Here is a 25,744-nt window from a genome sequence, read left to right on the forward strand (position 1 = left end):
TGTCCGACCCATCTCCCCCGCCTCTGCCCTCACAACTCCCTCTCCCTCCCAGAACCATGATAGGGTCCCCCTTGTCCTCACTGTTCACCCCACCAGCCTCTGCATTAAAAGGATCATCCTCCGCCATTTCCACCAACTCCAGCATGATGCCACCACCAAACGCATCTTCCCTCTCACCCCGCCCTGTCGGCATTCCGTAGGGACCATTCCCTCCGGGACTCGCTGGTCCACTCTTCCATCACCCCCAACACCACATCCCCCTCCCATGGCACCTTCCCATTCAATCACAGAAGATGCAACACCTGCCCCTTTACCTCCTCACCATCCAAGGGTGCAAACACTCCTTTCAGGTGAAGCAGCGCTTCACTTGCACCTCCTTCAATTTGGTCTACTGCAATCCCTGCTCCCAATGCGGTCTCCACTACATTAGAGAGACCAAACCCAGACTAGGTGACCACTTTGCAGAACACCTTTGGTCTGTCCGCAAGCATGACACAACCTTCCTGTCACTTGCCATTTCAACACACATCCTGCTCTCATGTCTACATGATGGTCCTTAGCCTGCTGCATTGTTCCAGTGAAACCCAATGCAAACTGGAGGAACAGCACCTCATCTTCTAATTAGGCACTTTACAGCCTACCAGACTTAACATTGAGTTCAACAACTTCAGACCATGAGCTCTTTTCCTCTATACCCCTTTTCTCAATATTCATTTTTATTTTTAAATTATTTTTTATTCACTTTTTAAAAATTTATTTTCATTTTTATTCATTTATTCATTGTTTTATCCCCAACTTTTATCCTATTTTCGATCTTATTTCGCCCCCCCACCCCCATCAAAGGAAGCGGCCACACATTAGTCGGGCTTCTAGCTTATCTACCCACTCAAGCAATGCAGAGGCATCAAAGTGCCACATGATCCAAAGCTTTTCACCCCCCTCCCCTCCCCCAGGTACAGGCTGCAAAGTAATGAGTGCTTTAGTGGACTGCAAAACAGTTGGACGACTGCACACGTTGTACAATCTCCTTGCTCAAGCTGCCCATGGAGCAATCACTGCTGGAGGCACTCACAGCCCTTTACACTGTCAGCATCCTGGTTTGGACCACTTTCCCCCATGGCTCAAGCTAACAGTGCAGGTTAGGAGAATGCCTGCGCCTGAGCTGAGAGCACAGCTTGCAGCCCAATGGGCAAAGCTACCGCCAATCAGTCAGGTGGAGTGGGGCGAAGGTGGATAGGGTTTTGGGCAGCCATGCAGCGCACTAATCTGTGGCCAACCAAGTGGTGGCCAGCGCTCTCCAGGAAGTATTAAGGGACCTTCACACTTAACCAGGACACCCAAGCTAACCACGTGTCTCTCTTTCATCCTGCAGGAGGGGTACATCAGATAGCATGGAGCCTGGTAAATTGGCTGTATGCCTGATGGTCTACAGAGAGTCACTGAGGCTCCTGGCTACGCAGGGGCAGAAGCAGCAACTTCACAAAGGAGGAGCTGCTGGGGCTCCCACACATGCTGTCAAACAGCTGTAGCGAGCCGTCGCTGGTCAGCGCCTAGCAACACCCAGGGTCTATAGGCGCTGCCTTTCATTCCTCAGACGACCGAGAATCAGTGTCGCCGAAGGCTGTGCATGTCGAGGGAACTGGTCAGCCACATCTACCCAGCTACTTCAGGACTTGGCGCCACGGGGACATGGAGGGTATCCACTGCCAGTGGCCGTGGCGCTCAATTTCTATGCCAGTGGCTCCTTTCAGGGCTTCACAGGTGACTTCTGTGGGATCTCAAGCCTCCACCCACAAATGCAACCATTAGCTCATGGATGCTATCTTTGCAAGGGCACACAACTTTATGCATTTTGCCCAGGACCAGGACAGCCAGGATGCAAGAGTGATTGGATTCACCCAGGTCTCGGGTTTCCCACAGGCGCATGGCACTCAGATCTCCGTCGCAACAAGCAGTGAACTGCTTCAACCGCAAGGGGTTCCACTTGCTTAACGTGCAACTGGTGTGCAACCACCAGAAACGCATCCTGCAGGTGTGCGCATGGTTTCCAGGGAATGTGCATGACACCTAAATCCTCAGTCAGTCACACATCCCTGAAGTCTTCCAGGGTCCACAGAAACTGCAGGGATGGCTACTCGGAGACAAGGGCTGCCTACAGAGGCCGTGGCTGATGACACCCGTGCAGCGGCCTCAGACTGCAGCAGAGCGACAGTGTAATGAAGCTCATGCTGCAGCCCGCAACTTTGTGGGGCAGGCCATCGGGATGCTGAAGATGAGGTTCCAGTGCCTGGACCACTCTGGTGGAACCCTGCAACACAGTCCGCAGAGGGTGTCACACATCGTCGACTGCTGCACCCTTTACAACCTGGTGCTGCAATGGGGAGACGAGCTGGCTGAGGAGACGGAGAAGTTGGAAGTCTCCTCCAATGAGGAGAATACCAACGCAGATGTGGGTGAGGAGGTCCTCGAAGGCGATGATGATGGGAATGAGGCCCTCGCACTTGCTAGTTAAGGCAGGTGCACTAGGAGACCCTAATAGCTGCTAGATTTGTGGGGGATGACGACAACGGCATGCAGTGAGGTGACCCCATGGATCCTCACATTGCATCTGTGAACGTTTGACTCCAGTCTGGTTTATGGCAGCATGAATACAATCTGTGAGAATACTCCTATCATGGAGGCGCAGTGGAAGCCCTAACAGTTGCTCGATTGCAGGAGGATGATGACAACAACATCCAGTGAGGACACGCCATAGATCTTCATACAGCCTCAGAATGTCTGACTCATGTCTGGCCGAGGGCAGCTCGCTTGCGCTCCATGATCAGGGTCATATCATAGAGATGCAGCCATGAAACTTTAGAAGCATCTGATCCTTTGTCCGCCTTCAGCACCCGAGTCCTTCAGTAGCACAGCATCACTGGTCACAGATGAAGAGATGGGGACTAGGCCCACCTTAAATATGCTGAGAACACACAGAGAATGATGGAATGCTATAGCGCCAGCGCACTACATTCTGGCAGCAATGACGAGCACCGTTGAGGTGCAGGCATCAGTGATGTGCCCAGGGAGTGAGAGACCGGACTATCACTTTGGTCTGAGGGCTGAACAGAGCACAGGAAAGAGGCCCTGGACTGAGACACCTTTCTTTATCTTGTGCAGAAAGGTCTCACGTCCGAGTGACAAGAACACTGCTCATCAGAACAAGGAGTCATAGGCAGGGAGACATTCTTGGGAGTTTGTTGACAATAGTGGTGAACAGTACGTACAAGTGATTAACACCCACGCCCAGGTTGTGCAACTAATTCTTAACTTTCCTAACCCTATGTCTTGGTGCTGCCCAGACATCCACAGTGGAGGTGGGGGCAGCCTGCTGACTGCTACGCCCTTGTCTGTGATGACCTTGGCGGACGTCCTCTGGAGGGCCGAAATGTGGAGGGCCACGGCCTGCTCTCGGTGTCCCGCTGTGTCGTAGTGGAACTCTCCTTGGCCTGTGGAGCTGAGGGTGCTGAGGTCACAGAAAGAGGGGATTCGGATGGGCCGGACACTCCCTGAGTCACTTGGATGGATGGGCCCTGGAAATATGCACCTGCTGATCCTCCCCACTATGGGTGCCCGAGGGCTCTAAGCTGAGTCCCTGAGGAGAACGGATAGCTGGAGTGAGAATGAGCTGCCCTGCACCCTTATTGCGTACACAGGGCTGGAAGCCAACTATGGCGTCAGTGATAGAGTTGGGCACACACAGCAGCGCTGGAGCAATGTCCTGGACCAAGGTCTCCATGGTGGCCGCCATCCTATCAGTGTTGCTCTTAGCACGTTGGCATGCTGGCACTATCACCTCACAGTGAAACCAGGCAAAGTCCTCCATCGTGCCTTTCAATCTGAGGAGTGCAGCGGGCATCCCTTCCTGATGTTCCCGAGCTTGCCTTTGCAGCTTCAGCAACTGTGACATGACAAGAGTCCAGAGGGTCGTCATCTGACTCGGGCTCAGCAACTTTATGGCCTCCAGCAGTCCTCTGAGTGCTGGACACCAGGGAAGTCCCTGCAGCCGCCTGCTGTGAATCAGACAGTGCAATGTGCTCACCAGATTGTGATCCCGACGCTATTCTAAAGCTAGGTCCCATCGAGGCATGTGTCTCTGTGCTGGTGGAGGGCATAGGTGAGCGGTGTGACAGGGCTTCAAGGAGGTGCTTCCAGATTACCCTTCAGAGGTTTCTTTGGGGCTTGATTGGAGGCCCTGGGTCATGGACTCCATTGGCTGTTTCTCAGATGTGCCTGCGGAAGCAAGGGGAGGTAATTAGCACATGGCAGTGGCCTGTGAAACAGGACACATTAGTCTCGGCACGGTTTTCTGATGTATGTTTCACAGCTGGATCCTTACTTGGTAGAGCACCACCGGCCTCACCGTCAGCACAGGACCGGTCCAGGCTGTCGCCGGCCAGCTGGATGGCTCTGTTTTCAAAGTCCATGAGGACCTTGCTTTCAGGCATTCCTCCACCAATCTGTAACCTCTCCCTATTGTGTGCCAGCTTGTCCTGCATGAAGAGATATGGAAGTGGTGTTGCAGGATGCCTGCTAGTCCAGATGATAAGTATGTCTGGTACGTGTGGGTGATGAGTCGTCCGATGGATGGGATGGGGACAGTGAAGGTTTGTGTGAATGGTGATGTCCCTTTAACTGGCAGTGAGTGAGAGTCCTGTGAATGTGTGATGGGTTTGTGAGTGTGTGAGTTGAAGGTGATGAAAAGACTAATTTACCCTGGCAAAACGGAGGTGGTCATTTATCCTCTTGCGGCACTGGGTGGCTGCCCTCTTTTGAAGAGCATTGGTGCTGACCACCACTGCCACTGCCTCCCAAGTTTGGTTGGTTGGTCACGCCGCTGCCCATCCTGTGGCCAGAACAGGAGTAGAGGACATCCCAACAGGCCTACAAGGCATCCAAAAGGCGTGCCAGTGAGGTGTCGCTAAACCTGGGGGCTGTAGTCTTTTTGCCTTTCGTGGACATCTTGCCTGCAGCAGTCGTGGGCTGGAAGCACTGAGATGTGTGCGCGCGACTGGACTTTAAATATGGCACCTGGCCTGATGAAGCAGTGAGGTGATGGTGGGCAGGCGAATGAGAGCCCACCCGCCATGAAAACGGCATGTTTCCCAGGAATGTATAAATAACGTGACCGGTTTGGGACGACACAGCATGGAAAACCACCATCACAGCCGGCGGGTAAAACGTCATTTTACCAGCTCGCTACCACACTTAGTGCAAATCGGGGATGATGCCGCCCATGGTGTGTGTTTCAAACACCAACTCCAGTAGTGCGTTTCACAGCTGCACAATGTGCTATATATTTTTTTTAAAAGATCCCCCTACTCTCTAAACTAAATCTCTTACATGTAAACTTATATCTACATCTCCTTGTTGTTGGTGGAGACTTGTCAATCACTGGAAACAGCTCACCTCTATTTTTAATCAAAGTTTCCAGCAAGCCAAGTTATACCCTTGGGAACTCTTTCCCTAAACTTCTGTCTTCCCATCTAGTTTCTTTTTGCCACTGCCCTTCACACCTTAAAAGGTTTCCTCAAAGCCATTTATTTGGTCATGAATTCAGTCATCCCTTGCAATTATTCTAAGTACTGATCGGTTCATTTGCCTCAAAGCATCCTGGTGCATTTGATCATGTTAGTGCATTATATAAAATGCAAGTTATTATGGTTGCTGCAACTAGTAGCCGAATGAGGGGCTACCTTGTGTATTTTTGCATTCATGAGCAGCTGGATTAAACTAATTTAGCTAATGTGCCTCTGATACAAGTGACATAAATAATTTTCGTTGGTCTGGACTGGATTCAAACCTAGAAACCTGGGGAAAATGGAGCTGCGTTTCAGCTTCACCGGTTTGGATTTAAATAGGAGTGGCATCCAAAACCAAGTGAATGCCAACCCATGCTCAATTCGTTAATGGTCAGAATTTCTTTATGAATCTAACACATCTGCTAACAATGCATTATGTGTTTTCTCCAAGTACACACATCTTTAATAAAAACAAAAAACTGCAGATGCTGGAAATCCAAAACAAAACCAGAAACATAAATACCTGGAAAAACTCAGCAGGTCTGGCAGCATCGGCGGAGAAGAGTTCTGTTGAAGGGTCATGAGGACTCGAAATGTCAACTGTACTCTTCTCCGCCGATGCTGCCAGACCTGCTGAGTTTTTCCAAGTATTTCTGTTTCTGGTTTTGACACACATCTTTTAGATATTGAGCAATAATGCTACTGAAATTCCTTAGCTCTTTGCAAAGTATATCTTCAGGGGAAACTTCTTAGTTTAAAAACTAAGCATGCCAATTACTTTTTACTTTCAACAATTTCAGAAGATAAAAAATCACCGATGTATAAAAGCAGAATATGTGGTTTAAGGAAAAAAGGACCACCAAATTAAAACTTTATATATTCTTTTGTAGGCTGCATATGCATTCCAACAACAATATCAAAAACAACTTAATAGAAAATTCCAAGAACGAAGCTTAAAACACTATAATCTGTAAAGAGATGTTCATCTATATTCTGTTGTGCCTTCCCTTGTAAATTTTATATAATTTTAAAAATCTTGAAGCTGTCCTAGGAAGAAGCAAAAATTCCAAAACTCACTCCTGATGTAACATCTGAAGCATCACTCAACTACTACAAAGGGAAATGATGGGCTGTGGGTAGCCCTTGTTAAATTTACACAAGAAAAATTCCAAGACTGTTTCCAATGCCTTTAAGAAATAAAAAAAAAGAGTTACATGCACATAAGTCGTCCTTCAGAATTACAAAGAGAAGCATCAGAATCCAGCATCTTCTGCGTGCGAATCAAGGCAATCTAAAAATACATTAGAAGTTAAGATGCAGAAATAGGCTATTTGTCACAGCAGTCCAGGTTGGCCCTTTGCCTCTTGGCAAGCAATATGAACATTAACTTTTGGGTTGTGCAAATTATTTGAGGTAGAACTACCATTGTTAACCCTACTGTACAGTATGCTTTAGCTTAGCGTACACAAGCACAATATTTTCTTGAGAACTAAAATGTTTTTGCACTATTTGAAGAGTTCAAAGAAAAAAATGTAGTCACTTGTTGCACTGACACACAATCGTGGAGATGGTCAAATACGACATTGTACCAAAACTGCCAAAGGGTCATCACCTGAAATGTTAATTCTGTTTCTATCTCCACAGATATTGTCAGACCTACTGAACACTTCCAGCATTTTCCGTATCTTTCTTACAGCTTAACTGTTCAAATGCGCAACTTCAGTTTGAATCTGTGCACTTTGGGGTGGGGAAGCACAGTAAGTGGGAAAGCATTGCAGTAAATGCAGCTAAACAATGGTTGCTCACACACAGATGAGAAACATCAGGTGCAGCAGGCCACTTACATTTCCAATTGGTTAGGAACTGAACATTATAAGTGCGGTAGAATCTAAAGAGGTATGGCAAAATAATGGAAGAAAGAAATGGGCAGAAGCTATAGATGGGAAATATTTCCCTTGCTCTTAACTCATACAGAATTCTTTAATCAACGACTCAGCAGAAAGGTGAATATTACTACAAAGCTCTCAAGTTCAAAAGAAAAACAGACAAGATGAGTACCAGATAAGTATCCCAATCAGGCATATCCATGTCACAGAGAATGCTGGCAATAATATTCAAACGTCATGGAACGAGAGACAGCCTGCCAAAGATCATGTAATCCAATCTAAGTGCTCAACCTACACTGCAAACAGTGGATCCTATTCAACGAAGTAAACAATATTGGTGCAATTCTACGAATACAATAGGATTTTTGTTTTGAATGAAGTGCCTATGACACAGCTTCTCTTCCCACACCACACCCTACACCACCACCTCCCCACCCCTTTAACAACATTTTCCTTACACTATTCCCTCCTGGGGCATTTTCCGCTTACTGTTTGGAGGGAACATTGACCAACCAGCTCCCTGGATTAAGTGATTGGCCTCGGCAGAAACTGGCAAGAGGAAACCAGAAGCACCTACTAAATGCTTAAACTTCAGTAACCAAGCAAAGTTAAACATACAATTCACTAACAGTGGAGAGGTACGTTGTTGCTGTTAATGCATTATTAAAACTTTCTTCTATTGAGTATATACACTTGTCTTTGATATTTACAAATTTCAAATTGATCCTGGAATATTTGTGAAATTTTTGACATTATGACATCCTCACTTTTCAAAAAAGCTTTGGCAGTTCTTAATTACTAAAAACCCATTCTGGACACAATCAGGAAATTGGGCGCAAATTACACTTGAAATTGCACTGTTTTTCCGAAGTGAGCTCAACTTAAAGAGCCTCCTCAAATAGTTGCAATCAGAGGAAATTTGCCATGCCCATTTTTTCAATCTGGGTGGACGTGGATGTCAGGTGGGCCTGTTTCCAGCACATTGTTAATGCTGCTTCAAAAAACAATCGCAGAAACTCAAATTACTGTACACTTGACATAGCTTGTTTTTAAAACTGGTGATCTTGTATGCTTGTTTGGCTGATTTTAGCCTATTTTGCTAATAAAACCTGGGTGAACAACAAGAAATTCTCAGCTTTTATGTTGATTCAAGTTAGATGGTGGAAGCAAGGTGGGAGAGGAAAAGAACAAATAATACATGAGCTTGGAAGATAATGACCTAAAATTCACATAATGGCGGTATTGTGAACAAAATGATTTAGACTATTTTGCCGCTCGACCCTCCAGTGGAGAAGTTGCAACCAAATTTGCCGGAAAACAGGTTAGAACGTGCTGCAGCAAGCAGAGTTGGAAATTTGAAATAGCACAGCCAATAACTTATTTCAGCAAGAATGCAGAGACCAACGTTCTCCCACCATATGCACTCTGGTGTCAGAAAATTTTAGAAAATAAAGGGTCTCCTCATTATTAAAACTAACCACTACAGCTGTAAAATGCAATGGTTTGATTAGTTTGGATTTGATGCGTCTTTATTTGAAACGGAGTACCAACATCTACAGTGAGTCTGCAGAGTACTACACAGGTCCCCAGACACTGCAATACACATTTGGTTTTCAGCTTTTACAATACAAATGCAATTAAAGTGTTGAACGTATTCCACTTATACTCCATATAAAAATAGCTGACAGACACACATTTATATATGTCCAGGAGGTGAATGGTTCATTTTGTTGCTTGCACCACTTCTAGCCAAATCTTATACATATTATACAGTATGCATGAAAAAACAACTTATTAAAAATCTCATGCAGCTATGGAAGAAATCAACTATACAAATAGGCATTTAGTCTGGAGCTATAATCTGTGCTTTTCGACATAGGAAACATACAGATTGTTATAAGTGCCCACATTACTCTATGAAGTCATTAATCATGGGTGAAAACCAATTAACAAATCAGTGAATGCGGATCATGCATTTCTTTCCATCAAGTTGGTCCTGAACGATTGGAGTAAGTGGACAAGAATATATAAAAGATGCGCCAGTAACTGCATTGTGTTCTTCCCATGAATGGAAGTATTAGTGGCAGCAGAACTGTAATAGTGGCACAAATTAGTTAAAAATGAGTATGCTCTAGCATTAATAGCCAAAGAAATTTTATTTCTGAAATTGTACAAGCATTCAGAAATCATCCAGAAGTAATCATATTTGCAAATACTAATTACATAATTCATAAAATTATCAATCAGAGGAACTTTTTAAAAGAAATCTGCACATTTTGCGCAAACACAAGATTCCTATGATTACACAAAACACGTTGAACCCATTAGAGCTATTCTGTAGCAGTCCAAGTGGCAATTACAGTAGCATTAATTAAGCCCAATTAATGATCACCATTGACTTTGGTGGGGGTGCAGGGAGGTGATGTGAAACCATTAGAATTAATTGTTAGACTGCATTTGGCAAGAAAAACAGCAGAGTGGTGCTAAAGTCCCAGGAAATTGTGGTGAGGCATTTGGGCCATAATTCCCTGAGATCTTTGCCCTGAAAAATGAACCCTGAAACTTTGATACGCCATTACAACAGTGCATGTCTCCAAGAAACTCTGGACCATTGTTTAAATGGAAATAAGGTTTAGAAAAAATGAATTAGGTAAAGGAAAATCAACGTTAAAGAGGGCAAATGAAAATGAGAAATACAGGTTGTGACAATGAGATAAAAGGGTGGGCAGAAGTGTAGCATTTCAAAATATTTAATTTTTAAACAAATTTTACTTTAGTTTTTGTAGATTAGAGTTAAGAATGATACTCTTGATTAGAAACTTTACAATTAATATTTGTTGTTTTGATATCAATGTACAATAGCTGAAAGCTTAGACCATTGACAAACTTAGAGAATAACCTTTCCTTGAACCAGTGTGTAGGAGTTTAAGAGATAAATTTGCAGTTCCTTTTATCTAAAACATATAGCCCCAAAAATTGATGTAGTAAGCATTTTGTGATAAAAGGTTAGCTGAAAATTATGATTGTGAAACTTAAAAAAGGAAAGAATTTCAGATGATGCGACATTACCACCACACAATTATATTAAAAAAGGGCAACATCATACTTCTATATTGAGAACTAAACAAGAGTTGCATCATTTGAAAAGACAACTCGTCAATTCTAAGGCAGACGAGTCCTCTGGTCATTATACTTACAACTGGTAAAGAATTGTTGTCTTCCCAGCATTATCTAACCCAACGATAATTACTTTATGTTCTGAAAGAGAAATAAATCAGTGAGATTAATGAATTTCAAAGATATAAAAATTACTGTTTTGTTTTAGAAACCAGAATAAAAGACCAAAAGTTACATAATTTCCAGTATTCAATTATATTGGGTTTTGAAAATAACCATCTGAAATGCTGTTGGGAAAAAATTGTCTATAGCAAAGAGAGATGCAGCAATTAGTTTTGTAGTACAATATTCTCAGTGTATAAGGCCATTGGGTCAGATATGAAGATCCTTTCATTGAAAGGAAATGAATGAGAGCCTTTGAATTTTGCAAAAATAGTGTAAAAGCCAAATTTTCAGTCCATATGTTACTAGAATTATTTAGTGCACTTCATCAAACAGCATCAAAATCTTCAAAACAAAAAATTACATTTTTCACCAAACGACTTGATATTTCAATTTATGGTAAATGAATGACAGCATGGGTTCTTAATCCTCTAGATTAATGTGGGTTTTGCAGTATAGCAGATTGCTATTTCTAAATAACGATATACTGCCTTGCGGATTATTATGGAGATATGAATTTTTAAAAATTATGAAAAATAGATACAAGGCTTGAATTCAGCACTTCTCCGCCAATGGGGCAATTGATGGCTGGAGTACAATGAGTACATTGTTGCCAAAATTCAAGGGAACCTTCGCGTGAAATTACCCAAGTCAGAATGAGAGCTGCATGTAAAGCAACAAATTTATTTCTAGTTTCTGTGGCATCATTGGGATCAGCATTTCTGATGTGGCCCAGTGGTTTTTGTCAAGTACCAGCAGTCCTGCAGCCTTTATCCAGAATGACTGAATTATATTACATGTCACAAAGTTTAATTGTCCATAATAATAGCATGTTTAAATCCCCAATTTAACTGAACAAAAAGTATCGTTTACAGCTATAAAATGTTTTTTGAGGCAAAAAAAATTTCCTGCATTGTTAGAAGCAACTGTGCATGGGGGGAGATGGTGGCATAATGGTAATGTCACTGGACTAGTAATCCAGAGGCCCACGCTAATGCTCTGGGGACATAAATTCAAATCCCACCACAAGCAGCTGGTGAAATTTGAATACAATTCATAAAATTTGGAATTGAAAGCTGGGGCAGGATTTTGCCCTTGGCTGGGGTGCTCGACGAGGCTGTCGGGATGCCAATCGCCAGCCGTGATCAGCTCCTCGATTTCACTAGGGCAGGTCAATTAAGGCCCGCCCTGCTTGGAATGCTGCCTGTGCGGGCGGGGGAGGAGGGAGAGCTGGGCCTAGTGCACAGTTCACGCATGTGCGAGAAAGAACGCTGTTTTTTTTTAAAAAAAAGAAAATAAAAATGTCATATGTCATGGAACATGTTTTTAATTCAAAAATAAAATTCTTATCTGATGTTTATTTGCTTTAGCAAACCTCATCCTGCCCATGGATGTGGTTTCCTAAAAAATGTAAAGGCCGCTTGGCCTTTTCACCTGCCCACCCATAGGTTGGATGGGCAGCATAAATTTGACTTTAATTAACTTCTTAATGGCCTTAATAGGCCTTTTAATTGTCGGCAGGCGCACGTGCCAGAGTCAGCTGCGGGATGAAATATTGTGAGACTGTGCGATGATGTCGGGACGCTTGCCCAACATCATTGCGCATCATTTTACGCTAGGGTATGTCAGGCGCACGCCCGGGTGTAATATTCTGCCCCCCCACCCTGCTCTCAGTAATGGTGACCATGAAGCTACTGCTGTAAAAATCCACTTGGTTCATTAATGTCCTTTAGGGGAGGAAATCTGCCATCCTTACCCAGTCTAGCCTACATTTGACTCCAGATCCACAGCAATGTGGTTGACTCTTAACTCTGAAATGGCATAGCAAGCCACTCAACTCAAGGGGAATTAGGTATGGGCAATAAATGCTGGCCTTGCCAGCGCCACCCAAATCCTATGAGAGGAGTAAAGAAAAAATTTTTCCAGTAACGAGCAAATTTTTGCTTCCGCTAACATTGCTAATTTATCTGCCCATTGTAACTATACGTTCATGATGCAGAAACACACTGGTATGACCTCCCCTTCCCAACCATCAGCTTTCAAAATAGTCCTGAAAATCAGATACAATGTTGTTCTGATGCATGAAATTTAAAGCTCACTGAGGAAAGAAAAGATAGTCCTTCCATTTCATATTCCCTCTACCAATAATTGCATAGGGTCAATCATACCCCTATTATTACCAATTTATATATTTCTAATCATATAATCATTGTAATTTTTTTTATTCAGTCACGTGGTATGGACAACACATGCAATTCCAGCTTTTCTTGTCCATCCCAATTAGCCTTTCGCCATCTTCTTGAATATAGCTGGGTGACTGACCTGGCCATTTCAGAGGGCAGTTTAGAGTCAACCACACAGGTTCTGGAGTCACGTATAGGCCAGATGGACTAAGGACGGCAGGTTTCCTTCCCGAAAGGACAGTCATGAACCAGATGGGTTTTTACGACAATCTGGTAGTTCAGAGTATTGTATGTCCAGTTCTGGGTGCCACACTTTAGGAAGGATGTGAAGGCATTAGAAAGGGTGCAGCAAAGATTCACAAGAATGGTGCCAGGGATAAGGAGCTTCAGCTATGAAGGTAGTCTGGAGAAGGGAGGACTGGTTTCCTTAAAATTAAAAAGGTTGAGAGGGCATTTGATAGAGGTATTCAGAATCATGAAAGGTCTGGACAAAGTAGATTGGGAGAAACTGTTCCCACTCGTGAATGAGAGGGAACAATTTAAAATAATTAGTAAGAAAAGCAAAAGTGATCTGAGGAAAAACTTTTTTACATAGTGAGTGGTTAGGGTTTGGAATGCACTGCCTGAGAGTGTAGTGGAAGCAGGTTCAATTGAAGCACTTAAAAGGGAACTAGACTGCCATCTGGAAAGGGAAACCATGCAGGGTTAAGGGGAGAAGGCAGGGGAACAGCACTAGGTGAGTTGCCCATTCGGAGAGCGAGTGCAGACACGATGGAGCAAATGAGCTCCTTCCGCACCATAACAATTCAGTGATTCTGTAATGATCACCATTAGCACGTAAAGATTATATTAGGAGAGGTGGTTAAAGGCTTTGCCCCAAGGCAAGTTTTAAGAAACATCTTAAAAGGAGGGAGTTTAGGGAGGGAATTCCAGAACTTAAGATTTGTTTTCTTTATTCTTTCATGGGATGCGGGCATCACTGGCAAGGCCAGCAATTGGTGCCCATCCCTAATTTCCCTTGAACTGAATTTCAGAGGACAGTTAAGTGTCAACCATAGTGCTGTGGGTCTGGACTCACATGTAAGCCAGACCTGGTAAGGATGACAGATTTCCTTCCTTAAAGGACATCAGTGAACAAGATGGGCAATTGATGATAGCTTCACGGTCACCATTACTGAGACTATCTTTATATTCCAGATTTATTAATTGAATTTAAATTCCACCAGCGGCCATGATGGGATTTGAACCCCTGTCCCTTGAGCATTAGGCTAGGTTTCTGAATTATTGATCTAGTGACATTACCACTATGCCACCACCTCTTGAAGCAGCTGAAGGCTTTGCCACCAATGGTAGCCATTACTAATCAAAATGGGCTAGGAATCCTTTCACTTTGGAGTATTGTTACATGGCACCTTTCGACAATATGTTGTTTGACAAGATAGAAACAGATGTCTGATACATACACTGTATTTATCAATTTTAGTGTGTTTTGGTAAAGTTAAAAATCAAGGATGCCAGAAATGGAGAAACATTAGAGAGGGGAGCAACAATGCTGTGGAAGGATTTAAAAACAAGAATGTGAATTTTAAAATCAAGGCACTGCAGGACTGGGAGCCAAGGTAAGTCAGCGAGCACAAGGGTGATGAATGAATGGGACTTAGTGCAAGTTAGGATACCGGCTGTAGAGATTTGGTTAAAATCAAGATGAGTGCACAAAGTGGGAAGCCAGCCAGGAGATGAACATGAATAGGAGTAGGTCATACAGCCTCTTGCAGCTGCTCCAATCACTAAGATAATGGCTGATCTTCTACCTTAACTCCACTTTCCAGCTCTATCTATATATCCCATGATTCCCTCCGTGCCCAAAAATCTACTGATCGACCTAGAATATACTGACTGACTAAGTATCCACTACCACCTGGGATACAGAATTCCTAAGATTCACAATCCTCTGAAGAGATTTCTCTCAATCCTAAATGGCCAGCCCTTACCCTGACATTATGACCTCTAGTTCTCCATCCAGGAAAAGTAGACTCTCATTGCCTACCCTATCAGGCCCCAAGAATTTTATACATTTCAATGAGACTACCTCTCATTCCTCTGAACTGCACAGAAGATAGGGCCATTCTACTATATAAGAACATAAGAAATAGGAGCAGGAGATGATTACATGGCCCATAAAACCAGCCCCGCCATTCAATATGATTATGACTGATTTTGGGCTTCAACTCCATTTGCCTGCCCACCCCTTAATTCCTTGAGACACCGAAAATTTCTCTAACCAAGCCTTAAACATATTCAACGGAGCCATCCACAACTCTCTGGGGTAGAGAATTCCAAAGATTCACAGCCCTTCGAGTGAAGTAATTTCTCCTCATCTCAATCCTAAATCCTACATCTTTCCTCGTAAGACAATCCTCTCATTTCAGGAATCAATCTAGTGAATCTTTGTTGCTAGCTTTGTATCATCAGCAAACATTACGCTACGCGCGATCTTCTTGTCTACATCATTGACATCGACATTGGAGATAAAAGTCATTAAGCCTCTGTTCTTAGTCGGTGTAAGTTGGCCTAGCTTCACTGCCATACAGCAATATCTTTTGGGTGGCTGATGATCCCTTTAAACAAGCTTTCTGTCTCTTAGCCACTTAAGTATCTGTGCAGCTATTGTTCCTTTAATCACATTTGCTACTAGTTTGTTAACATGTTTCTCAAGTGTTTTTTTTTAACCAAAAGTATCTTCAAAGTTCATATATACAAAACCCATATCAACACACTCCATTAATTCAGAGCTCAATCAAGTTAGTCAAATGTGATTTGCCTTTAACAAATTCATGTTGGCTTTCATTTATCAACCTCTATTTTACCATGTGCCAATTCATTTTGCTCTGGCTTATTGTCACAGTTTCCCACCATAGCTGTCAGGCTGACTGACCATTGTTGCCAGGATTTTTTTAATGTATCAGTTGAGCACGAAGAAGGTACAGTACTTCTGGCAATTCAGCACACCCTCAGTGAGGTGTCAGTTTAGATGATGTGCTCAAGTCCATATTAGAACTGAAACCCATGACCTTGACTCAAATGCGAGTTAGATGAATATTATAAGTGAATAATCATTTGGGGCCGAAATTTTCAGGCTAAGAAATGTGTCTGCCTTGCTAACATTGAACGACTGTGCATGGCTTTTAGACCTCTCTATCTGCCTCGTGACTTCAATCAATTACACATTATTTTGTTAAATATTCCACTGCATGCTAATACAGAGGAAGCAGCAGGAGTTATTTATGCAGCAGTTCAAGAAACGGCTGCTCCCTCTCCAGATTCACTGAAGATCACCCTTGCTGATATCAATCACTGTGACTTGTCTTTGAGGGAAATACTCTGTAACTACACTAGGTGTGCTGACAAACCAACTCATGGAGAGAAGACACTGGGTCAACGTTTTTTTTCTCCATTCTTGACTTTCGCAAGTTTTTGATTCGACCAGGGATGGGGGAATCAGATCATAATGTTGGGCATCTCCTCTCTAAATATCAGCAAGAACGGAAAACAGTAAAACCTGGCAGGTAAGTGGTTAAAATCTGGGATAATGTGGCCATTCAAGATCTGCAAATTTGTTTTCATAACTTGAATTGCCATATTTTTATGATGGATGAAGACAGGAATAAGAGCACAGATATCATAAATGATTCTGTGAACAGTTTCATGTCCAAATTAAAACAATTAAGATCTATCCAAATGAGAAACTATGGATTACAAAGGACTTAAAAGCAATAATGAAGGAAAGACAAATTGCATTTAGCGTAGGGGACCAAGACAAACTTGATGAACTAAAAAAAATTATTTTTATTCATTTATTAATTTTTTGATCCCTTTTTTAAATCCCTTTTCCCCAACCACCACCCCCTTGCTGGGCCATGCGTCACTTGTTTCCATGTTGTTCTTTCAGAGAGTGCTGACCCATGTACTGCTTTTAACATCTTCCACTTTCTTACATTTATGTCACTATCAGCATCTTCTTTAGTCTTCACCACTGCCATTAACACTCCATTTGTCTTGTGTCCATGACATCTTTGTCAATCTCTCCTTAGCCCCGACCTATCACTGACCTTCTATCCTGCTTTACCTGCTCCACCCCCCTTTAAACAGTATAAATTCAATCACATTTCTACTTCTCTTTAGCTCTGAAGATTCATACGGACTCGAAGCGTTAACTGTTTCTCTCTCCACAGATGCTGTCAGTCCCGCTGAGTTTCTCCAGCATTTTGTTTTTATTTTATTATATTTAAAAAATCAAGGCGAGAAAGCAAATTTAGAATGTAAAACTTGCGTACGGGGATAAGCTGAACAATTATTTTCAGACAAATAATCCCAGAGACGATGGAAGCGTACGCATAAAATGTCAGGCTTCATATCAAAAGAGAGAAATTGACCCCTATTTGTCCACAGGCAATCCTCGTGATGTTGCAAATGAATCGGATAGGTTTTTTGGCCGGTTTGAAAATGAAGAATTTGAGGAATATGTGATTTGGCAGCAGGTTTCACTTACAAATTAGAAGGATCTCATGTTATTTTCAACAAACGGGAGGTAGAGAAGCAATTCAAATGAGTGAATCCACAGAAAGCATGTAGCCCAGATAACATCAGCGTAAAATTTCTTGAGGAATGTTCTCATCAGTTGGCAGTTCCTTTCTCCCTAATCTTTCAGAATCATTTGACACGCACACTGTTCCTTGCTATTGGAAATCAGCTATCATCATACCAGTTGCTAAGAAGTCATGGCCTGCTGAGTTGAATAATTACCGACCACTTGTTCTTACATTGATAGTCAGGACATGATTTGAGCATATTGCGTCAAAGCGTCTTTCAGATCCTCTGTTTCCACATATTGATCAGTTACAGTTTGCCTATCAACCTCATAAGCCAATGGACAATGCTGTTCTGACTTTGGGCCCGTTTGATCCAACAGCACACGGATAGAAATGGCAACTATGCTCACGCGATCTCTGTTGATTTCACTTCAGCTTTTAATACCATTCAGGTTCATTGAGAAACTGAAAAACCTTGACACCAATTCCATTCTCCTACTTTGGATCAGTGATTTCCTTCACAACAGGACCCAATGGGTATTAGTTTCTGGGATTTACTTGGAGCCCATGTTAACGCATACTGGATCTTCTCAGGGCTGCGTACTTTCACCTTCGCTTTTCATCCTCTACACAGACGACTGGCAATCAGAGCGCAATAACAATGATCTTAAAGTATGCTGATGGTATGGTACTTGTGTGTCTTATAGGAAAAAGCCAGTTAATGATATTGTTCTCGTGAAGATTCATGATGTGGTCATTGAAGTAGTTACCAGCTACAAGTATCTAGGCATTAAAGTAGATAAGCTGAATTGGAAGGAACCGTGTACAGATGTGCTAGTTAAAAGGCACACGATTATACTACCTCAGAAAACAAAAATCTTTTTAAGTAGATCCCACAATTATGAAACTCTTCTATACAGCTGTAGTTGAGAACGCTATCCTTTTTGTTTGTCTCGCCTGGTACTGTGGTCTTAGGAAAGCAAACTCTTTAAGGTACAGAGATTAATGAACCAGGCAGGAAGGGTATTTGATGAGCAGAAGTTTCTTGACGAAATCTGCTCTAAGAATTTTGACGAAAGAAAAGTGTGTCTTGCATAATGAGAATCATCCCTTGGATGCATTCAGGGAAAAGGGTACAATCCCTCAGATGCAGGACAAACTGGTTCTTGAATTCATTTGTGCCCTTCTTCACAAGAACTTTTAACAGGGGTTTGGTGAATGGATGAGGAGAATATGCAATCACTGACTGATTATTTTAATGCATTGGAATAGTTTTTAATACATCTTAAAGTTAGACCTCTATGGCAGGGTAATTTTCTTTTTGTTATTAATTTATATGTAATTTTTGAATGAATGAGCAATGTACCCAAAATTAATTTCCATATGGACAATAAAGTGAAACTGAATTGAATTAAACCAAAATTTTAAATGAGGGCTTGAATGTTAATCAAAACTTGCAAGTTGCAGAGTTCCCACTGTTTCTGAAGTTTTTATTAAACAAATCAAATCCTTGGTAGTCACTGCCATCAAGACTTCCTGATTAAAAGTGTTCCTTTAGAGTAGATGTAAACAGTAACTGCAAGACTCAGTAGCTATTTTGAGAGTGTAATTCAAGGTGATGTAGACTTCGTGCAGTGTTCCATTTCAGACATACCTTAGTAATTTTAGAAGAGAAACTAAACACATTTGCCAGATTGTCCACTACTGTCTATCACTACTCAGGCCTGTTTATTTGCATTCTGAAGTTTAGCCTGAAATATTACTAATCCATTTTTGCCTCCCAAGAAAGCTTTTTTGTCTAGTCCTGGCCTCCTTTCTGTGTAGTGGTTACAGGCTTGGTAGATGAAAAAAATCCCTTCTAAAAAGGTTAACACCCTTCCATTTCCCACAAAACATTAAAAATAACAATTAAGGCAAACAACTGTTTCTCCTTTTTGCCAGATTTGATGGGTTAACAGGCATCATAGCCAAAAGAATCACTTTCATCAGTGCATCGCTTGAAAAAACATGTGAAGCAGATGCGAAAACAGTCCTAACTCAGGTTTAAATTCAATGCAGAATGACAACACATCTGACTGGTGTAAGTGTCGCTTCAGCCCACAACACACAACTGCCCATGGTTTAGTCTCACTTAACACAAATGGCTGATGTTAGAAACTGATATCACAAACAACCAATAGGGAGTTCTGTTGGGAGGTTGTAGATTAACAGCGAGCTGATCCCACTCAATATCAGAGCCAAAACGCTGATGTTGACAATTTATATTAGAAATAGAAAACACACTTTAAAATATTCTTGACGTGATCAGTGAAACTAATATATTACACACATTTGAGCTAGTGGTTTACACAAAATAAATTAAGTACTCTTTTCACGAATCATACTATTGGTGCCACTTAGTGGTTTAGTTAGCATAAACTCCTGGTCACAAGGTATGTCTAAGCAATTATACCTGTGCACGCATTGTTACGGAGCAGCCGTTGGTAAATGCTGAGCTACTCAAATGCCAAAGGGAAACTTGAAACAATTGCCACAACTGTTTTGCAATTTGTATATTTATTTCAAGGTTACGACTGAATTCAAGGCACGCATAAGTCCACCAAGTTTTAGAGCGCTTTTTTAACAAGACTAAATTAAACATTTATTAATAAAAGAAATAATTTTAAGCACATACAGAGGTCTACAAATTACTACTATGATAACTCCTAGCTCCCCTGATTAATCGAACTCCCAGTTACACCTCAGTTAATGCAACAGTAAAACGCACAGACTTTAAGAGGCCCAGGCAAAGTAACGCTATAACCTGAACAGTCGAATTCAAAGTGAGTTTTCTTAGCTTTAATTCTTGCAGAAAGCAGTTTGGGCACAGAGGCTAGAGGCTTTTCACACTTGTGTTAGATCTTAAAATGCCTGCCCTTATACACAGCCTTTTCTCCTTTATACATATTTTCCCCTTTGAATGCAAATTTCCATTGTTTCACTATGTCTTTGGATTTTACCTCTCTAATAAAAAAATCTATCACAGTGCTAATTTTACCAGTAATCTTTGGGAAAAATAAACACACTTTCTTACCTTCTTCTGGCTAGGCATAACATTTCAGCCCCCCTTTAAATTCAAGCTACTCTGGTTTATTTAAAAATGCAAATGTTCCCTTTACACCTCACATTTTAAAATTTCACCCATGTTTACCTATTTAGCATTTTAAACCTAGCTTTTCTTCTTACATCAAAGCCTTCAGACCAGCTGTCTTTAATTCAATTAAGTCCCACACACACACCTCACTATTACTCTACTTCACAATAAATTCCAACATTATGAAAATTATTCCTGACACGCATAATACCTTTTATGATATACCATTGTTCCCTTTTATGTGTAACATTAGCAACGCTTAACATAGTTGGTTCACACCACTATCAAAATGAAAGAATTCAGACTTGTGATAGCCAATAACGCGTCAGTAGTAATGCTCATAGATTTTTTTGTTCTTTTAATTCATGCTTTTAGGTTGCCTGAGGCCAGTTTTCGGTTTTCCAAATAAGCTGTTTGAACACATATAGCCGATGAACTTCTTTTCTGCAATTCCTAGAACTTGTTATTCCCTCTTTGCATGTTCAATATTATTGAAGGTTGATCTTCCAGTCTGAACAACACCCAAAACATTAACCTATCTTTTTACAGATGCTGACAGACCTGTAAATGTTTTAAAGTAATGGAGAAGGATTTTTATACTGGGAGATGGAATAAAGGGGAACTAAGCATAAATTCTTTCACCCAGGTGGTGGGGATCTGGAACTATGCCTGAAAAGGTGGCAGAGAAACCCTCATCACATTTAAAAAGTACTCAGGTTAAGCACTTGGAAGTGCCGTAGCCTAGATGGCCAATGATCAAAAACTGCAAAGTGGGATTAGCCTGGAAGGCTTTTTCAGAAATGCGATGGGCTGAATGGCCATCTTCTGTGTCATGAATCTCTAAGACTCTACATCCAACCAGCATTTTGTTATTTTATACCTATTATTTGGCAAAATCATAACACGATTAATTCCATCACTAAGTGCAGCTCCCTTATTACAAGAAATTCTGTGGGAACAATGTATTGATATAAACAGAAAACAACATCTCCCCGATTGAAAGTTCATTCACATCAGTTGAAAAATTAAAGGAACCTTACCCTGACCTTTAATATGATCCTCTAACTCTCAATCAGATCATGGCTGAGCTAAAGTCAAACATGTTATATGACCTGTTGGAGGCGTTTTGAAATCACGTGAGTCTGAACGTGGTGTATAACTTCAATATGAGAAGGGGTGAATGAAGTTGGGTTTGAAAAATGCTCAAGTAATCCAACCTGGCTCCCGCCCATTTATAAAGGTAGTAGTCAGGGGAAACAACTTTTTCATTTCAGCTAAATAGAATTTTTCAGTCTGCAATATGTCTCTGGTATTACCAGCTGTACTTTGAAGTATTCAACTATAAGGCCGTGACCAGCTGTGTGTAATAAAGCTGCAAAGCATTAAAAAGGGCAACCTCTGGCACTGTATTGCAAAACACAGTTACTCTTATCTGTTTCACCACATAGGTAAAAAATTTACTGCTGCATTTCCATTTTCCCAACACTTGCTGGTAATTTTTGGTTTTCTATAGAACTCATGAACATTACTCATATACGAAACAGTACTGACTTTAATTTGTAATTCCAGCAATGTGCAGTTAAGTTCTGTACTGTAAGGGAAGAAAAAATACCTACAGTCTACGTCAGCGAATGCCAGAGTACATGTAATAAAATTATCTTCAATATCACACAGGGCCAAACGTGGCAGTTAAACATACTGAGAATGTATTACTCAGCCAATTCTTGAAATCAGGAAGAAACATTCTGACTAATAGTTTAACTTCTTGCACATTTACACAGTAATCATGATCAAATAACACTCTTCTCTCAAACTATTTTTGACATAAGTTACACTATTGTTCTCAGTCTCTGTTGCCACTGATTTGCAGTTTTAATCTGCAAATTAGAAACTAACACTCAAAACACCTCATTTAAAAAAATTGAAATAAAGTAAGTATAATATTCCACAGCCACAGGAACCAGAAACCAAAACTTGTGCCATAGGTACCAAATGACAGCACAGACCTAGAATAATCCAAGTTGATGCCCACACAGAGAAGACAAACCCTCTTTTTTAAATTTAACACTAACTCACACCTGTATAAATTGAACAAATGTCTTATGATAATGCAGTTAAACTCTTGGAAACTCTTTCGAGTTACCAACAGTCACAGATTGCAACTTCTTTCGAGTACAATCACAGTTCTTGGTTTTTCCGGGAGTGGAACATGAACCCACAATCCTCTGATTCAAAGGCGAGGGTGCTATGAACTGAGCCACAGCTGACACCTCCGTTAAACTCTTGGAACCTGACATACGTGGCACACACTCAAATTAGATGCAGAATGGTCTATCAGTCATTTTGATTGCACCTGAACTCTTAATGATACACATTTAAAACAGAATCAGGAAATTGTCAGCAGTGAAGTTCATGATCAAAAAGGGTTTCTTCTGAACAGAATTATAAGTAGACCATTTCCAAATGTTACAAAAGAGAGTGGATGAGTCAGATATTGTAGAAGAGCTGAAGTGGATATGAAAATCAAAAGAGAAAGAAACTGGAAATACTCAGAATAAGCTAAGATAATTAGAAAAAGCGGTGGTGTACTGGTAATGCCACTAGGCTAGTAATTCAGAGGCCCAGACTCATGGCCTGGAGACAAGGGTTCAAATCCCACTATGGCAGATTTAAATTCAATTAATGAAATCTGTTCAAATTCCATGAAACAATAAATTAAAAAAACACAAGCTGATACTTCTTTGATCCTTTCTCAGGATGTTCATCTATTATGGATGAATGAACATTTAAAAAGGGAAAGGAACAGTAGAAAGTGAAAATAAAATTACCTGTGAAGCTCTTCAGTGGTGGTGGCAGACCAAACAGAAAAGTCATAATGAGAGTGGTTTACATAAAACCGAAGGAGTGTGTTTGAATAGCTGAACAGAAAGGACAGTAAGAAAGTCAGCCAGGCACAGCAAGTTCTGCCCTGTTATTTAAATAAGGCTAAGGGCAAGTAAAGAGACTAAGACAATGTGAAGCTCAATGGACCTGAAATTATGAAGTGGATAAATCTGCTTGATCAAATGTAAATGAAACAGGTTAAATAGTCTGGATGTACCTAACACTACAACTAAGCCCGAGCCCGATTTTAGAAACAAATAATTGGGTAAAGCTGGTAGGAATGAGAAAGAGAGAATAAATGGGGATCAAATCGTGGCACTGAATGAATAGGGCATAACAATGACTGGGTGAGTGAGGCTGCGTGTGGCAGGCAGGCTGTTTGAGGTGAAGTTATCAGGGCTAGGGCTGTGGTTGTAAGTACATTGAGAGTGAGAGGCTGGCTGTGAGAGGGATGTGAGTGAGCAGTCAGACACCCACCCCGCTCCCCCAGCTCTCTCAGGCACTTTACCCACTAGTCTGGGCCCCACCTTGGTGATTGAAGAGTCTCCAGAGTTTAGTGAAGATGATTCCCATTCTCCAGGCAGGCGGGGGCCCGTAGCAACGGTCTCGCCAGCGACAAGGCCGGGGCCTCCTGCCAGGGGCCGGGGTACAGCAGCGGCAGCGACGGATGGTCCGGACACTGGCCTCAACCCCACTCTCTCGGTACAAGGCAGCGAATCAATAAATGCGAAGAAGCCCCCTCTCTCTCCAAAGGCACTTTCCTTAATAGCGGCGGCTGGTCAGCAACTTATGCCACGAAGAAAATGCCATCACAACCGGCCTGAAGATGGACATTCGCCCACCGGCCTTTCCACTCCGCCGGGGAAACCAACTGCACCTGCGCACTAACCCCGGCCCTCACAGAGCTGCGCGCCTGCGCGCCTGCGCGGCCTGCCTCCTCCTCCTGACACCTAACGCGCCTGCGCGTCAATCCGCAGCCTGACGTGCCGACGCTTGCGCATTGGGTTCTGCCTCACGGACGTTGCGCCTGCGCTGTAAGGTTACACACAGATTTGCTCGCACATGGTTGACAGAGGCATAATTACACTGTCTGTCCTCCTCAAACTGGGCTGTCCTCAGAAATTGGTCATCATCCTCCAGCCCACTCCACGATGGCATGCAAGCCGTGGATCCTCACCAATGGAAGCACTCTAATCCCAATTGGAAAAAATAGTTCCGACCAGTACTCTTATTTCCCAGTTTTTACCAGTGTTCCATTTTAAGGTATACAAGACCAGTTTGGACCACTAACCTTATTTCCTAGTTTTTACTGTTTTTGTTTTGTTCTGGGCAGTCAAGACTGGAGTAAAACACATTTTCTGTTTCAACACATCAACCGTTGTCTCCATCTTCCTCACCACACCTCCAGCAAACTACCCACAGGTATAGAGATAATTATGGAACAGACAAGAAACTGTCCAACCTACTCCGCATTTAACCCAAAACTAAAATCACACCAAGATTCATCATTCAGCTCCAGTAATCGCATCCCCTCACCCCACCTCTGGTCTTGCACCCCCCCACCCCCTCCTTTGATCTTGCCTGCACCCCCCTGCTCCTTCGCCAAAGTGTCCCTTACCTTTTTCCCCAGAGTTGGTCACCTACCCCCAACAATTAAGATCGGGATCCTGAAAAATTTGGACCATTTTCCATATCGTGGGAGCCTCATCTCTACGAAGTCAGACCTAGATGACGAAATTCATCATTGCCTCCAATGTGCCAGCTCAGCCTTCGGGCCACTGAGGAAATGAGTATTTGAGGACCAGAATGATGCTCCCGAGACTAAGGCCATGGTTTACTAGGCAGCAGTGATCCCTGTGCTCCTATATGTTTCAGACACTTGGACAAATTACAGCAGGCAGCTCAAAGCACTGGAGAAGTGCCACCAGCAGTGCCTTCACAAGATCCTCCAAATCCAGTGCCAAGGAGGGCAGTCCAATTGCAGCATCCTCTCCTAGGCCAACATCCCCAACATCAAGGCACTGATCACTCAAAACCATCTCCGCTGGGCAGGACATTTGTCATTCATATTCACACACACTCTCACATTCATACCTGTGCACTGAGCTGCCATGTTTGCATACGTGCACGTACATAGCTGGTAGATGCACAACTACATTCTATAGCCAAGTTCAGATATAGATGCAAGGGTGGATTGGTGATTATGTTTAGCAGGTGTAATTGCTGATGT

General features: G+C 42.3%; 1 protein-coding gene across 1 annotated transcript in view; it reads right to left on the minus strand.

The window, feature by feature from the left end:
- arl5a (ADP-ribosylation factor-like 5A) overlaps positions 1 to 24,393 on the minus strand; it is a 37,385-nt gene extending 12,992 nt beyond the window's left edge. The window contains exons 1-2 of the mRNA XM_078552564.1: positions 24,042 to 24,393; positions 10,645 to 10,705 (exon numbers count right to left, since the gene is read on the minus strand). Of these exons, the coding sequence (XP_078408690.1) occupies positions 10,645 to 10,705; positions 24,042 to 24,087 (107 nt within the window). The 5' untranslated portion in view covers positions 24,088 to 24,393. The remainder of the gene's footprint in view (positions 1 to 10,644; positions 10,706 to 24,041) is intronic.
- Positions 24,394 to 25,744: the final 1,351 nt, after the last annotated feature.

Source organism: Cetorhinus maximus, chromosome 11, assembly GCF_964194155.1.
Source record: "Cetorhinus maximus chromosome 11, sCetMax3.hap1.1, whole genome shotgun sequence".
Classification (NCBI taxonomy): Eukaryota; Metazoa; Chordata; class Chondrichthyes; order Lamniformes; family Cetorhinidae; genus Cetorhinus; species Cetorhinus maximus.